The sequence below is a fragment of the Dichotomopilus funicola genome (assembly GCF_033296635.1).
Source record: "Dichotomopilus funicola strain CBS 141.50 unplaced genomic scaffold C8A04scaffold_38, whole genome shotgun sequence".
Classification (NCBI taxonomy): domain Eukaryota; kingdom Fungi; phylum Ascomycota; class Sordariomycetes; order Sordariales; family Chaetomiaceae; genus Dichotomopilus; species Dichotomopilus funicola.
This window is the reverse complement of record NW_026944059.1, coordinates 152,122-167,838: the sequence shown is the minus strand read 5'-3', so window position 1 is coordinate 167,838 and position 15,717 is coordinate 152,122. Positions and strand designations below refer to the sequence as shown.

Below are 15,717 nucleotides of genomic sequence, written 5' to 3'. Positions count from 1 at the left end.
CGTGGTGCCGGTTGCGTACCAAGTATATGCTGCATCCGGCTTGCTCTCGTTAGTGTGTTCTTGGTTTGTGGGTGTTGCGAGCAAGGTACCGGCCGAGAAGGAGGAATTCTCGGTTGATCTCTTCCAAGCCCCTTCTCGCCGTCCTAGCAGGATTCTCATCTGCTTCTGGACTGGTATCGGGTGTATGTATACCTCGAATCAGGCCGTGATCACCATCCCATCAAGCCGTTCAATGCCTCTCGTCACTGCAGACCCAGTCCCCCGAGCATGCATCCCCCCACACTCAAACAGGCGTTCGCCTCTCAAGAATATAACACCTCAATAACACCCACCACCTCAACCCCCCCGATACCCCTCATCCTCATCCTCCCCATCCTCCTCCTCCTCATCCCCATGCCCATGCCCCCCAACACCTTCACTACCATCACCCCCACCCCCAGCACCACCACCACCACCCCAATCAATCTCCTGCTGCAGCACAATACTATACACACTCGCCTTCAGCAGCGTAAATGCCAGACTAGTCTTGCGCTCGAGCTCGCGCAGGCCGTCGAGGATGTCAGAGGCTGGTGCGCTGGCGAGGTTATCGAGCATTGTGGCGAGCTGTTGTTTACCGGTGATGTAAGTATACTTCGTTTGGCTTATTCCCCGTTCCACAGCTGCGTCTTTATATCACTCCTTGTGTATGTGTGATTCCTTATTTGCTTGTTTATGTGAGGGGAACGGGAGCTTCAAGGAGGGATGAGAAGGGGGTAAAAAAACCAAAAATAAAATAAAAAATCGACTAACATTCTTCATATTCTCCGCCAACCGCTCATATTCCTCCAACACCTCCTGCTCCAGCGGGCTGAGCTCAGGTGGTGATGTGAGCAGGGAACTTTGCGGGCGTGGTGGGGGGTCCATCGTATGCGTGTATGTGTGTGCCGCTATTCTGTATTGTTTTTGGAGAAGACAGCCTCAAGAAAAATGAGTCTTATATTCGGGTGGGTGTACCGCCGATTCGTAAAAAGACGTTCAGTGAGACGAGCTTGAGATTAATTAGCGTGAGAGTGCTGCTTGTGCTATGGAGGACAGACGCGGGTGACGCGCTTTGGGCGGTCGTGAATTAATGGGATGTGGGGTAATGCGGGGTTACGTAAGGACAGGAGCTTTGAATGGTTCCTGTAATTACGAGATTTTGTAACAATCGTCGTTGTCGTCCGATATCAAGTTTGACGTCGAGGTTCCATGGTAGGTTTTACACGGGCTTCGTTTGTCGAGCCGGAGTTTGTATGATGCGTCCATCCGGTGTACATCACCGACTTCTCATCCTCCTCCACACGATTTATCAGACACACAACCAAGATAGCAGAGAAATGACGAAGTAAACAAACAATGCTCCCTGGTATCATATTCGCCTAACCATTAGACCGCTTTATAAAGAGCAAACCTCCCCATGAATCACTTCAATACGACTTCGTCTTCCTCTTCCCCGGCCTCTCACACGCCTCCACGCCCACTGGCACGTCCGCCCCGTCGCGGAACTTTTTGTACAGAATCTTCTGCATAGCCCCGACCCAACCCAGCTCCTCCCTCCTCCACGCCTTTGCCTTGGCCCCGTCCCCGGGCCGCTCCAGAATCATACTCGGGATGGCCTGGCTCAACTGCGCCGCCCACCTCCGGCGTCGAGATGGCAAGTCCACCGTGTCCACGTCGATATCCTCGTCGTAATCACCAGGCGGCTGCTGCAATGGTGGCTGGGTGAATGACATGGGGGCAGTTTCCGTCTGTGTCGTCGGCATATCGATGATTCTCTCCTCGACTTCGATGTCTCCGGCATACGGTACGCTGCCTGGGCCGGCTGGGCCGGCTGGCGCCGACGCTGTCCGAGGGCTCATCCTGGTAAACCTTTGGGATGGTGCGGTCCTGCCCTGTGGTGTCAGTTGGATACGCTCCTCCGCCACCATCGTCGCATTTTTGTCTTCCGTTCCGGCAATCGTCGGCACAACATGGTCCGCGCCAATCTCAACCCACACCTCGGCCTTGCGAATGGTATCGGCGTAAATGATTATGAGCGTGATCACGGCCAGGGGCACGCCGACGGCCCAGAAGACGTAGAACTTGCTGCCGTCGGGACCGTAGACCTCGCCCATTGACAGGATGCCTGAGATGATGGGGAGCGGGATGAGAATACCGCCGAGGTAGCTGATGCGGTCGAGGGCACGCTGGTTCTCATCAGGGGGCTTTCGTCCTCCGCCTGGGCCCTGTCGGTTTTGGTTGCGGCGTAGGCTCTGGGGGATGTTGATACCTGCGGCGTTGAAATCGCCGTCGTCTGGTTCTCTGGGACGGTCCCCGTCGGGCTGCTCAGTCGCACCAGGATTTTGATAGACGGTGATGTTCTGCGTTGGTGGGGTCGTCGACGGGGATAGTTGAAGGCGGCGGTGGATACGGTCGATGAGGGACTTCCAGGGCACGTCGTCTTCCCCTTCATCATTGAGCTCCAGCGATCGCACAATCTGCCGGAAGCACATCACCTTCTCAGGTCCCAGGGGCTCCGGCTCCGGCTCCAAGAAGTCGAAGAAGGTTAGCCATTGGCTGTAGACGGCTTCCGCGACGACAGCGGCAAGCTGGTCCACCGGATAACCCCAACCCTGCCTGAGTGAGGCCACGATTACCTCCTCCAGGCTCTCTGTGACTCCGGTCTCGCCGACACCAAACGCAGCTCCAGTGCTTGTCGACTGCCGTTTGGCCTTGCGGTACCCTTGCCCGGGTTTATTCCACAACTCCCTCTCGAGGAACAGCACACTCCCTTGCTTTGTCATCCACAACCCGACCCGGCAAAACAATACGGCGTGCCTCGTTTCCCATACCTCTTTGCTGGATAGCGGCAAAATCAGCGGTCTCGATGCTAGCTCCACGTCCCTATCGTCATATTTGTCACCCTTGGTTTCACCCCCGTTCTCACCGCTGCCCCCTTTCCCCTGGTCAGAAGCCGCCGACTCTTCATCCACCAACTCCACAACCTCGGGATACTCCCACACAAACCCGCCCGGCATCGCATACCTGCTCACTTCGGCCCTGACACGCGGCGAGTACATCATCTGCCGCACACAGGCGCGGTGCTGCAGCTTCCTAGGCGAGCGGTAGGGCCGCCGAGATGCAAAACAATCCACGAACTCACGATCCAGGCCCTGGTCCAGCCCGCCGCTGTCTTCCCCGTGTCGGACACGCCCTAACTCTTTCAGGAGCACCTTCACCATGCCGCGCTGCAGTCCACGCATCAACACGATACGCCGGGCCGGATCCAGCGTGTCGTCGGATTCCTCGCTCCCGCCCGGCTCATCTCGGTTCCCCTTGCCCTCGTTTCTCGCAGAACCCGCGCCAGGGACTGCCTCGAGTTTATCATCACTGTCTGCTGACGCTGACGTTGACCTCGGATCTCGATGCAATGCATCAACCAGCCAGCGCGGCGTGTACAACGGAATGCGGTGAATATGACGTGGGAGAGTGGTAATGGGATGCGGATCGGACCAGAAGAGGAGGGAGGTCGGCGTGTTGAGGATGGTAGCTGTGCGTAAATCGCCGCTGGTGTCGTCGTTATCATCGTCCTTACCGTCGTCATTATCGTCGTCCTTATCGTCGTGGTTACCATTGCCGCCGTTATCGAGATAGGGGTCTACCGTGGCGAGGAATGGGTTGATCCCAGAATCTTCGAGTTGCACTTGGTGCATTTCGTGCTGTTGGGGCTGTTCTCCTTGTTCAGGACCGGGAGAGAGAGTCGGGGAAGGTGATGGAGACGACGGATGACCGGCCAAAGTGGCCGGCTGATGAGCATCCGTTTCACTCATCTTGCCGCCATCTGTCTCGCGAAAGCCGCGAGGGAGGTCGGAAACTAATTCAGCATTGAATATAAGGGGGTGGTGTTTTCGCGACGTAGTGATCCTCGCATGGAGTGTAAACAATACTTTTGCCCAAAGTGCAAAACTGAAGATGTACTGGAATAAGACCGAATAATCCTTGTGGGAGAAAAGGTAAAACAAGATAAGCCTTGAGACAGAGGAAAGACACCAATATGACGGAATCCAACTGCAGATAATCGCAGCAAACAAGCGAACGGGTAACCAACCAGCCTTCCTTGGTGGTGTGAATGCCGGTCAATCAGTCCTGCTGTGACTTCATCTCTCGCATTCGCGCTGCTGATCCTTCCCAGCCCCTCGTTCACCCACCGAGCCACTTACTCAACTCTTTTCAACAAGTATTCGAGTAAGCAGGCGCGATGCAATGGAAAACTCCCCAGTCACCTCAATTGTTAAGTCGAGCCTTCCCCAATTTGTACATGCAGAATCTGCAAATTCCCACTTGCTCGACCCGCCACGCCCAATTATTTAGCGCCATTTTCAGCAGCAGCCAGGGGAAGAACAAGGACGGGAAACCACCACCGGGGATCGCTAGCGGATCGACCGCCGTGTAACCCAAGACAAGATCAGTCCGGTCGCACCTTCCACGGGATGGGAAGGCATTCCGGAAGCCCCGTGCCCACGCCATCTGGTCGAGATTGTCTCGGCACCTACTCGTAAGTTGGTGTGTCCGGTACTTGTCGGCCGAATAATGGACGACGGAACAAGTCACGGGTGTGAATTACTCCAAATAAAGTTTCTCCCCCTCGATAAGCGGGAGATCATGCGCTAGTCTGTTCGCGCCAGGATGCAACTTATTTTCTTGGTCTCGACTCTCGAAGTCTCACCAGCACCATCAGGAGCGAAACATTTGAGACATCGAAATTCAAGATATCAGATGCAACTCCTTTACGAGTTCCCACAAGTTTCCAGCAACACTCAACCGCCTGATGGCCCATACCTAAAAATCCACAGACGCTTTATATATTCAGTTTCTGTTACTATTCCTTCTGTCCGTATCCTCCACCCCTTCCATGAGACAAACCTAACACCCCATATCATTTCATCTCACCCCCCCTCATTCACCCCCTTCTCCCCTTGCCCTACACAAATCACTCATCACCCATTCATTCTTCCGATACCATCCCATACCATACCCGTCCAACAAACTCCTCCCAACACCACCAACCCTATCCACCCACCCATCCTCAAAGGAAGAAAGAGGAGAAAATAAACATCTCCTTCATCGAAGAGTAGGTAAACTTGAAAAACGCCATAAAACTCCACCAGATGAAGCGTATGTGTGTGCGTGCGTGTGTGCATGAGGGACATGAGCATGGGGCATTCTCCGACCCGACCCGGCGTGCAAGCGTCCTAGTCCATCCCGTGCTTGCCCGTCCCTCACTATTCGCTGTCGGCGGCCGTGGCACCTCTTCTGCCTCATCTCTCTTCCTCTTTCTGTCTAATCAAAGGAGTGAGTGGACCATAAGCTGACTGACACAAAACCGAGTCAAAAAGAAAATAGTAAAGAAAAAATAAGAAAACAGGGGACAAGCCACCCATCGCCTGCTTCTTTCGCTGTAGTTCTTCCCCTACAGAATTCCTCTCCGCCCGCACCCTACTACTACCCCTCACCTTCACCATATACACCCCGCACCAACGAACTACCCCTTCCCACCATTCCAATCCTCCCCATCATGATGCAGCGTGACACTGTTAAACTCCTCAAACGGATCCGGCGTCTCCCCGCCCGGCGTAGCCAGCCCACTATCCAACGGCACACCCGCAGGCGTCCCGCCCGCACTACTGCTGCTACCGGCGCCGCCAGCACCTCCCGACCCGCCCACACCGGGACTACCGCTGCCCTTCATGGGCCGCGACCCGCTGATGTCGACGCTCTCGCTTTCCTTGACGTTGCGGAAGTTGACCGTGTCGATGCCGCGGCCCTGGTGGGGGATGATGGGCGGTTTCATGTGGCGGATTAGGGCCCACTGGGTGGTGCGGAAGAAGGGGTGTGTCTTGATGTCGGAGGCGCCGGCGCGGGCGCCGAGACGGCGGTTCTCGTCTTTGATGAGCAATTTACGGATGAGGGATTTACAGAGACTGTTGCCGTGTGTTAGTAACCATGTGAACGAAAGAACGAAAGGTAGTAGGTGAGGGGGAAGGGTAGGAGGAAAGGTAAACTGACTTTGATATTTGCGGAGCGCCGGCGTGGTCGGGGAAGGGAATGTCCTCGCGCAAGATGTTGGCAAACGTCGCGTTGCGGTTCTTGCCCTTGAAGGGCGTCGTGCCATACAACATCTCGTAGATCAAGATGCCCAATGTCCACCAGTCGACGGCGCTGGTGTGCCCACTGCCCTTAATCACCTCGGGCGCAATGTACTCCTCCGTGCCGACGAACGAATTGGTCCGGAAATTGGCAATGCATGACTTGGTGTCGATGGTCGGCAGCGACGTCGAGCTGGTCCCGTTCTTGCCCAGAATCATGGTCGGCTTGCCACCTGGGTCTGACTGTTTCGAGAGATCAAAGTCCGACAGCATGATGTGCCCGGACTGGTGGAGCAGAATGTCTGGGCTGGGTCAGCGGGGATCGATCAAAAGATAAATCTGTCGCGGTTCACTCACTTTCTGGCTTCAGATCCCGGTAGATAAAGCCCATCAGATGCAGATACTCCAGCGCTGCCGTCACCTCGGCCGCGTAGAACCGCGCATCCTCTTCCGAGATGCACTTCCCGGGCCTCGTCTGCAGCGCTCTAAAGAACTCGCCGCCGCTGCAGTATTCCATGCAGAGGTAGAGGTAGTCCTCAGACTGGAACGAGTGGTACAGCGTCACGATGAACGGGTGATTGCTCGTCGCCAGGATTTCCTGCTCCGCGAGCGCCCTCTTAATCTTGTTCCGCTTGATCATCTCCTTCTTGCTCAGCACTGCGTTGTGTCAGTTAACGGGTCGGCCCATACACAGCACAGCGCCCATAGGTAGGTAGTGACACAAGATAGAGGCTGGCTTACCCTTCATCGCATACAACCGACTGCTCTTCTTCTCCCGCACCAGATACACCTTGCCCACATCCCCCTTACCAATCAACTTGATCTTGTCAAAACTCTGCGGCCCGACCTCCACATTCCGCACCTTAATCGAGTTCGAACTGTACGTCCGCCTAAACTGCAGCGCCGACTGGTTCGGCGGCGGCAGCGATCCCAGCACATCCGAGTCAGTAGCCGTCCCCAGCCCACTGTCCGACACCGACGCCCCAACCGCAGCGGCACCCGCACCAGCGACGCCCTTCTGGCCTTTCCCTTGGCCCTGGTTCCCCGGTAACGGGCCGCTCCCTTTGCCCGTCCCCGGCCGGCTGCCGTTGTCCTCCTCGCTGCTACTAGCGTTGCCACCATTCGCCGCCTTGGCGCCCTTGGAGAACAAGCCCTGCGCATTTGGCGCGCTGGCGACCCTGCGCAATTTCCGCGCCAGTTCCTCCTTGCGGGCCGTCTCTATAGCATTCGCGGCTGCATCGCCCTCGCCGACAATCTCGGTGCCATCTGCGCCAACACCGCCGCCGACACTGCTGCCGGTCCCGTCGACCGTGCTGACGTGCACCGAGGGGGTGTCGGGCGGGCTAGGCGGGACGGAGCCCTCGTTGTGGTGGCGCAGGCCGGGCTGGCCCTGGTGGGCAAAGTAGGGGTTCGCGTGGGCGGTCGGGCTCAGGGCCTCGTTCTCGAGCGGGTTGCCTTCGCTGGCGGTGGTAGCGCTGCGGAGGCGGCCGACAGTCCAGAACTTGGTCTGCCGGAAGGCGCTCTTGGTGTCGGACCGCGGCGTGTTGCTGTTGTTCTTCTGGTCATGGCCGCCGGTGGTATTGGGGCTGTTGGCAGGATGGGTATTGCTTTCGCCCGTTGTTGTGGCGTCGCGGTCGCGATTGGCCGAGTTGCGCGAGAACCACCCCTTCACCTTTTGGTGAAAGTGCGTGTCGCCATTCGTGTTCTTGGTGGATGGCATTCTGGAGCTGGTCGTTTTCGAGATGATCATGGGAAGCCGACCATGGTGGTTCGAGCGGGACGGGATAGAGAAAGGTCCTGAACGATGGATGGGCCGGCGGTCGATGGCCGATGATCGATGGTCAACAGTCGATGGCCGATGAGCGATGGCTGGTTGTGGCCGGATGGTGTGCGAAAGTTGGCGGTTGTGCACGGGCAAGTCAATGCGGGAACAGAATGGATATGGGCGGCGGGCTGCTGTGGCTCCAGCAAATGGAAACGGCTGGCTGGGCGCTCTGCGATACAAGTTTCGTGAGCGGGCGACCGCCCAGAAGAACAAGCAGCGGCTGATGGAACGCTGGCCGGGGGGCGCAATCGAGCGGCTGCTCCAGGCCTCTGAACCCTGGGGCCCCTCAAGGGAACTGCCCGGGCCAGTGAAAACAAGGCCCCGGCGGCCGTTTACAGGGGTCTGGGGCTCCAATTGCAGCCTCAACAGCGGGGAGTCACGGGACCTGCCGCCCGGCCAGGACAGACCAGGGCAGGCGGCACCTTCCCCATCCTCGTTCTTGCCCCGGAAGCTGCATTCACAACGTCCTGTTGCACTGAAATACCGCACCTATTTGACGCAGGAATGTAATTATTGAATATTCTGGATTAACTTTAGTACACAGCAGGTTTCCGTCGTCTCTTTCATGGATATCCATTTCCACCATCAACACGACCTCTCCGCCCCGACGGGACGGAACGGTCAGCCCAGGCACGCCGCTAATACCCCGTTAGGATAGGTAGCTCGCCAAGGCGCAGCAAACAAAGCAAGCATCGCGGCAAGCAAGTTGGGAGGCTGATGAGCAGAGGAAGCTTTCCGGCCAGTGCCAGCCACCTCACCTCAGGGGTCGTTCGGGTGGTTCACAGGTTCACGGTGGAAAAGCCTGTGCCACAGTGATCCTGCTGAGAACTACGGCCCCCTAAACGGGCGGTTGATATCCACTGCGGCCCGGATTCCCAAAGAGGGGGAGGCGAACTTCTCGGTCTCTCAGGTTGATTGACAAGTGGAGGAGTTGATTCTCGTCGCCGCTCACTTGTATGATGTATCAGACGCCTTCCCCACCAATTCTGGGGGCGACACGGCCCCTTTTTTTTGTCGCTCGCCCGAAGAATTGTGTCCTAACGCGGGCAGCTAGGCGTCTAGAACAGGTTGGTTGGCTTACAAACCCACGCACCTCCCGTGTTGGGAATCCGGCTTTTTGTTGGTCCACGGCACCAAAGCACCAAAGCACCACTGAGGAGGAGAAAAAGGAAAGTCCGCCCGTGCGGGGCATGGGCCTTTTGTTTCTTTTGAGAAATGAGAGCAAAGAAAGTTAACGGAAAACAACCCGGGCCGGCAATACTAGTATTCATCTAGCACCACTGCATAACTCAATGTATTTGCTGGGGTTTCCATTCCTGTGTCTGGAATGAAGCCCAGCCATTTGAGTGAGGGAGTGCCGGCACTGCCGGACTTGATCGGATTCAATACGAGTGAGACGTATTTCGACGCGTGGCTCTGCAAAAGACGCGAGTCAGATTCGTGTCTCATGTTTGAACCCGCGCCTTGGAACGCATGATTACGGATCCGTACGTGGTATGAGACGTGGAGCCATACAATTTGCGGGAATAAAACTGGCAGGACGGGCTAGCACGGTAAAGATGGTGGTTTTTGTAAGTTACTTCCCAATCAACAGGTATCAATGAATATCAACGCCATGCTCAACTAAACCATCTGTCCCATGTGTTCTTGGCGTACTGTCGCCCAAGTATTATCACATGTCCCATATCCCGTATTGTACAACAACATCGCCGGGTCTTGCTCCCATCCCCAAAACCTATCTATACCCCCCCATCCACACCTCATAATCACCAAAACAGGCCGCCTCTTTAACAGACTCCCAACACATGCCTTGGTAGGTAGGTAATCAACAACCTAATAAGGCTTCCACCCTTCCCCCCCAACACCCCCCTCAAGCACCGCATCCGCGTACTCCCCCAGCATCTTCTGCCTTGCCCGCTTCGCCCGCGCCACCTCGCCAATGATCTCCAGCTCGTGCGCCGTGTAGTCGGGTTCCTCCGGCGCGTTGCGGTCGCGCTGCTGCACCACGCGGTTGATGCGCGCCTGTCGCTTGCGCCGGTCGTCGTCTGTTTCGCGTTGTTGGTCGTGGATTGAGGGTGTGACTTGCTCGCCGTGGGCGTTGAAGAGGTAGTGGGGGAGGGGATGTGGGGGGTTGTTGTTGGCGATGGCGGTGGCGTTGTTTGTTGAGTGGGGGGGAGTGGGTTGGCGAGATGGGAGGGAGAGTGAGGGCGAAGGCGTGCTGTTCTGCGGTCCGTCGCCGACGTGCCAGAGGTAAGGAAGGAGGTGGGCGGTTTCGACGTGGGATTTAAAGGTATCGAGAGTTGGGAAGGGTGAAACGGTACAGGATGCCCATTCACAGGGAAAGCTGGTGGACTGGCTTTCCCCGGTTGATGGCGATGGCCTGCCGTGGACGATGAATAGGTGCTTCCGGAGTGTCTCCATATTCTGCAGTCTCGCTGGACAGTCCTTCCACTCGCAAGTGAAGACAACAAACTGCGGGTTAAGCCGGAGGTAGAGCTGGCGGGCCGTGGGAACTGGCTTCCGCCCTGGTTTACGGCGCACTTTCTGCTCGCCGGTGAGCTTTTTCGGTTTGATCATGGATGGCACCATCCCCGGGGGGAATCCCTCTCTCAATGCAGCGTATGAGCCATGACCAGGCTTCCAACCAAATGGGCGGCCACGCTTCCGGGGCTGAGGAGAGGTTGTGGATGATCCTGGTGTCTTGGGTACTGAAGCAGCGGGAGGTGGTGGCTTCTTTGAGGCTACCTGAGCTTTTATTGGGGGCTTTTCGCGCTTGATGCTTGGTTTTGGGATAATGTCGGACGTGACAAGGCTTGTTTCTGGGTTTGCATCTTGAGTTGGCCGGTCTACCGAGGTGAAAGACCTTCGCCGGGGACTAGAGTGAAGGACTACTTCCAGCTGAGGCGTTGATCGGATGGCAGAGGCTCCAGGAAAGGGCAGTCGGCTCGGAGGTGTTGCTACTGACTCTTCTTTCTTGAAGCTCGGAAAATGCGGGATACGTGGCGGATCGATCCTCGAGGTGGATATCAAGGGCCTTTTCACAGCGCCGTTCCCATTCCGACTATCGACGTCAAGCTTGCGATCCTCCTGCCCGTCTTCGTTTTCATACCCGTTTGCATCATGTTCTGGCGAGGGGCTTACAAAGCCCCCAGCAGGATCGTTAACGAGATCGCTGCCAATTATAGCGTCCGGGTCCCAATCTGGATCGTAGGGCATTGTGTTCAAGGGCCCCTTTGGCCGAACCCCAAAAACTCGCCGGACGCGTAAAATCGGTGTATCAAATTGGCGCGTTGGTAAAAACCCCCATGCATCCCCAACGCGAGAATTTGGGGAGGTAGAGAAATAATAGAAGGCTATCCTAGATGTAAGATAAGTTTGAGTCAATGGTGTTGCCAGTCAGTCAATTGATGAAATGAATTGGCAAGGGCTTAGATGGGCTGGCGTGTTCCAAGGTCGTGTTTGGTAACTAAAGGGTATCTAATACGGTAATATTGCGGCAAATCAACCCTAACCCTCATGATTGTATGTTGTCCATTGGCACCTCGAGAACTCAAACCAAACCTCAACTCCCGACTACACGTAGTTACATGCGCTCTCGGAAATAACTAATCACCAGTCGGAGTAAAGATGGGTAGGACCAACCAGCATCACCAATCTGCATTAGATATTCCATCATGTCTGGGCGCCCCGGACCAAAAGGATGCCCGGCATTATTAATCAGTCTTGCACCACGCAATGAGGGCGGGGTTGCTTGATTATGCGAATCGTCCCTTCCAAGGCTGGACATCATCTCATTGTACGGACGAAGCACCTCATGGACCGACTCCGTTTTGTGTATAAGATGCCGGACTTTCCGGTGTATGGCCACAATGCTCTCACACTTCCTTCGACTTCATACTTCGACTCAACACCAAGCTTCACCTTCAACATCACTCCCACACACTAACTTGTAGCCCATCCTCACTACTCCATAACACCCCACAACACACGACAACACCAGAAATAACCATGTCCACCGTCTCCAAGTCTTTCTATGCCATCGTAGCCGGCGTCGGCGCCGGTACCGGCCGGTCCGTAGCCCTGCGTTTCGCCAAGGCCTACCCGGTCGTGCTCCTCGCCCGCAACCCGTCTAACTACACCGATATCGTGGCCGAGATCAAGCAGCAGGGCGGCGAGGCGCTGGGCATCAGCACCGATGCATCCGACGCGGCGTCGGTTGCCTCCGCGTTTGAGCAGATCAAGAAGGAGTTCGGGGACAAGAAGTTGGCGGCTGCTATTTGTAAGTACTTGGTTGGATGTCGTGCCAAGGAGTTGTGACGACATGTGTTAACTGGGGACAAAAGTTAATGCCGGCGCTGGCTTCGGCATCAAGCCCTTCCTTGAGACCACCGCCGACGAGTTCAACCAGAGCCTCAGCGGCAACGCGTAAGTTCCACCTTCCCCCAGATCACCCAGCATTCACTCCTTAGCTAACATTCTACAGTGGTGGCCTTTACAACTTCGCCCATGCTTCTCTCCCGCAACTCCTGGACTCCGTCGACGCCACATCGCCAGCGCCTCTCCACCCGCCAACGCTGCTCGTGACGGGCGCGACGGCCTCAGTGCGCGGCTCGTCACGCTTTGCCGCCTTCGCGGCGGGTAAGTTTGCCGTGCGGGCGTTGACGCAGAGCCTGTCACGCGAATTTGGCCCGCGCGGGGTGCATGTGGCGCATATCATCGTAGACGGCACCATTGATATCCCGCGGACGAAGTCGCGTATTGTGAATGACGGCAAGCCGGATGGGAAGATTGATCCCGATGCGGTGAGTAATTTCTATTCTTGTTTTTCCCTCGCAGCAGTTGTATAAGATGCTGACGGGGGAATAGATCGCCGATAGCTACTGGCACTTGCACTCACAGCATCGGTCGAGCTTTACGCAGGAGTTGGACCTGCGGCCGTATGTTGAGAAGTTCTAAGGTATTGGTAGGCGAGGGTAGGGGCTACGATCAGTCAGTGTCTGCACATTGAACTCGGCTATGTTGGGTCGAAAGACAGGGAGTCGCGTAAAGCGCGGAGGTGGTCAGCCCCAAGGTGGATATATTTGGCGATAGCCCTATATAGTCAACTCCGCGCCTGTGATCTTCCAACAGTCCAACCTGTTCTGATCCCACTGAATCCTGACACGCTGTCCCTGCGGGCTCGGAAGCCTCCCGAGAAGCGTGGGTGACGCTGTGTGCCGGGAAAGGAGGAGCGCTCAGTGGGCTCACTGTCCTCTCTCAGCCGCGCGGCGTCGTAGTGTAGTTGTAAATGAGAAAGCTCATCTCAAGTGTTCGGTACAGCCTCTGGCTCCGTCTCTTCTTCCCCTGGCTCCTCCCCGTTGGGCACACTACTCGGCAACGGTACTCCGTGCAAGGCCGCCAGCCGCTCCTCCTCCCTCTTTGTCCGAAGGGCCTCCGTTTCTCGCCGTAGCTTCTCGAGATTCCAGGCCGAGTCGTCTTCTTCTTCCTCTTCCTCTTCGGATTCGTCGTCTCCGCGCCAGTTGCCGCTTTCGAACAACGCACGGCCGGTCGCCTCTTTGGCCTTCCGTAGCGCCTCCTCGGCCGCTTTCTTGTCGAGACGCTCTTTCTTCCACTTGGCGAATGACTCGGGGGTGACGGGTGTGAGCGTTCCGGTGAGCTTGTGCCGCTCGGACTCGAGAAACTCTTCGATGGTGAGGGTCTTGAGTGGCGACTTGTCCATGAGAGCCTTCTCTGCCGCCCTCTGTTCTTTCGTCTTGAGCACGAACCTGGGAAATGGTCAGTTAAATTGTTTGTTGAGAGTCGCAAGAGTGTTTGCCACACGTACCCAGGTGGAAGTGCGTGCTTGTACATGCACTTGTCGCCGCCGTTCGGGCAGATCCAAAACCAGCCGTATTTGCCCTCCTCGATGGCTTGGATGAAGAACTTGCACACCTTGTCGGTCGATGTACGCTGGTTCCCCTTCTTGGAGAGCACGACCGTCCGGAGCTTCTCCTCGTCCCAGTCGGCCGATGTCTCCTGCTTCTTCTTCTCTTCCTCATCCGCCCGTGTATCCTGGTACAGGTTGATCTTTTCGGTCTTGCGATCCATGTCCGAGTTGTGGGAAAATTTGCACTTCTTGCCCTTCTCGCAATTCCCTTTCTTGTAGAAGATGCAGACAACCGTCTTGGGGTCAACACCGAACGGCACTTTTTGTATCTGAGCGGGTTTGTTGAGCAGCGACTCGTTCTCTCGCTTCGCATCTTCGGCGGCCTTCTTCTCGCGCTCACGGGCGGCCTTCTCGGCGTCTTTGCGTTTCTGCTGTGAACTCGAGCTGGCTTCAAGCTGGGCAATTGTTTTCTTGGCGACGGCACCCTTCTTGTTCTTCATGCCAAAGGTCTTGTCCTCGACAGCCTTTTTGACATCCACCTTTTTGGCGGGGCCTTTTTCATTCTTTTTTGGTGCCATGTTGGGCGAGTGTGTGATTCTGAATGCGCGATACAATCCCGGGGTGACTATAGGGGCCGGCTCGTGAACCTCGAGGGGGGCGGAGACGGCCGGGCGTGCGGTAGGTTGTCGAGGTTTTGTGTCGAAGGCAAAGTTGCAGATTCCAGGCGGGGACCCTGGCCAAAGCCGGGTTTCGCTGGTGAGTTCTGAATGGTCTCAATTTGTGCCCCACCCTGCCGCACAGCCCTGACGTGTTGAGCCAAGGCGCGACGCACGTGACCTGGACCTGTTGGGATGCAGCCTGTGGTATCAGTACATGGCCGTTTGCGAGCTGGCATGTCGCAAGCCGCGACTCTGGAAAGCTGTCCAGATCCCGCGCCTGCACGACAGCTGCCACCACGACAATCATCCACAAACTCGCAAACGGAAAGGCGCAATCAACACCCGCACGCTACAAACACTGCGACCAATATTCTAGGTCAATCGAAGCCCCCGAAGCCAGTCCAATCTTCAATCCTCAATCTCGAAACACCCCTCGCGACAGTTGCGGACCCCAGTCTTCTTTCACCATGATCTCCGACAACGAACTCTACCGTTTGGCCATCGTCCTCGGGTCAGCCGCTGCGGCGTTGATCATTCTCCACGCCTTTTTCGACGTCAATTCCGGCGAGAAGGAGAGCCAAGAACTCAAGGGCAAGACGACAACGCAGGCGACACCGGCTGTGGCCAAGGCAAAATGAATTACTCGGCGGGACGAGGTATATGATAGGATTGCCGGCGGCCATCGCCGCCAAGCAATGGATCTATAATTTGAGCATATGGACATTGGAGGCCGTGGGATTCTGCGCAAGGGGTCTGCGCTGCGTGATGGAGAACAGGAAGAATGAATGGTCGAAAGGGAACAAGTCAGGTGTCGGCGGTCTGTCGGTGGTTGGAAGGTGGTATATCGGCGGACAGAGACCGGAACGGTATTCCAGTTCATTCTGATGGACGTCTTTTGCGGCAGGTGGTTCCGGAAGAACGGCGAACCGGGTGGGAGACAATAGCGACGCGATCCTTTATGAAGCATTTCTTTGGTGGAGGTGGTATCTATTGAACCGAATATTAGAGATGAGGAGCCTTTTCCAAGGTCGTTCCACCGGCATTGTTCGCTGCCGTGCCAGGTCCTTCTAGTTCCGCTACCCCAAAATTATTGTCTCCCCTTAAAACCACCGGCATCTTGAGAACTATATCAAACAATTACAAAAGTCGCCCGAGCGCGATCTTGGATGCTATCAAACACGATTGGCTTGACCCACTTTAACTACCAGAAGTATCGGTACATGC

The 15,717-nt window shown here is 56.2% G+C and overlaps 7 protein-coding genes across 7 annotated transcripts; 2 read left to right on the top strand and 5 right to left on the bottom strand.

Moving 5' to 3' along the window:
• Positions 1 to 336: 336 nt before the first annotated feature.
• C8A04DRAFT_12741 (DASH complex subunit Dad3-domain-containing protein) lies at positions 337 to 903 on the bottom strand (the record flags this gene model as incomplete). The annotated part of the gene is made up of 2 exons (XM_062777443.1): positions 337 to 603; positions 790 to 903. 2 exons carry the CDS (start codon positions 901 to 903, stop codon positions 337 to 339), a joined length of 381 nt encoding a protein of 126 aa, XP_062636347.1.
• Positions 904 to 1,445: 542 nt separating this feature from the next.
• On the bottom strand, positions 1,446 to 3,710 carry C8A04DRAFT_12793 (uncharacterized protein; the record flags this gene model as incomplete). Its single annotated transcript, XM_062777462.1, has 2 exons — positions 1,446 to 2,887; positions 2,945 to 3,710. The coding sequence occupies 2 exons, from the start codon at positions 3,708 to 3,710 to the stop codon at positions 1,446 to 1,448; spliced, it is 2,208 nt and encodes a 735-aa protein (XP_062636346.1).
• A 1,829-nt stretch (positions 3,711 to 5,539) lies between these two features.
• Positions 5,540 to 7,893, bottom strand: C8A04DRAFT_12794 (kinase-like domain-containing protein; the record flags this gene model as incomplete). Its single annotated transcript, XM_062777463.1, has 6 exons — positions 5,540 to 5,642; positions 5,715 to 5,978; positions 6,064 to 6,445; positions 6,501 to 6,800; positions 6,885 to 7,386; positions 7,432 to 7,893. 6 exons carry the CDS (start codon positions 7,891 to 7,893, stop codon positions 5,540 to 5,542), a joined length of 2,013 nt encoding a protein of 670 aa, XP_062636345.1.
• Positions 7,894 to 9,801: 1,908 nt separating this feature from the next.
• On the bottom strand, positions 9,802 to 11,184 carry C8A04DRAFT_29373 (uncharacterized protein; the record flags this gene model as incomplete). Its single annotated transcript, XM_062780989.1, has 1 exon — positions 9,802 to 11,184. The coding sequence occupies one exon, from the start codon at positions 11,182 to 11,184 to the stop codon at positions 9,802 to 9,804; it is 1,383 nt and encodes a 460-aa protein (XP_062636344.1).
• Positions 11,185 to 11,976: 792 nt separating this feature from the next.
• C8A04DRAFT_12804 (uncharacterized protein) lies at positions 11,977 to 12,924 on the top strand (the record flags this gene model as incomplete). The annotated part of the gene is made up of 4 exons (XM_062777466.1): positions 11,977 to 12,247; positions 12,312 to 12,393; positions 12,452 to 12,770; positions 12,835 to 12,924. 4 exons carry the CDS (start codon positions 11,977 to 11,979, stop codon positions 12,922 to 12,924), a joined length of 762 nt encoding a protein of 253 aa, XP_062636343.1.
• A 346-nt stretch (positions 12,925 to 13,270) lies between these two features.
• On the bottom strand, positions 13,271 to 14,412 carry C8A04DRAFT_37846 (uncharacterized protein; the record flags this gene model as incomplete). The annotated part of the gene is made up of 2 exons (XM_062784024.1): positions 13,271 to 13,733; positions 13,793 to 14,412. The coding sequence occupies 2 exons, from the start codon at positions 14,410 to 14,412 to the stop codon at positions 13,271 to 13,273; spliced, it is 1,083 nt and encodes a 360-aa protein (XP_062636342.1).
• A 548-nt stretch (positions 14,413 to 14,960) lies between these two features.
• C8A04DRAFT_29370 (Dolichyl-diphosphooligosaccharide--protein glycosyltransferase subunit 4) lies at positions 14,961 to 15,131 on the top strand (the record flags this gene model as incomplete). Its single annotated transcript, XM_062780988.1, has 1 exon — positions 14,961 to 15,131. One exon carries the CDS (start codon positions 14,961 to 14,963, stop codon positions 15,129 to 15,131), a length of 171 nt encoding a protein of 56 aa, XP_062636341.1.
• Between the last annotated feature and the right edge of the window lie 586 nt (positions 15,132 to 15,717).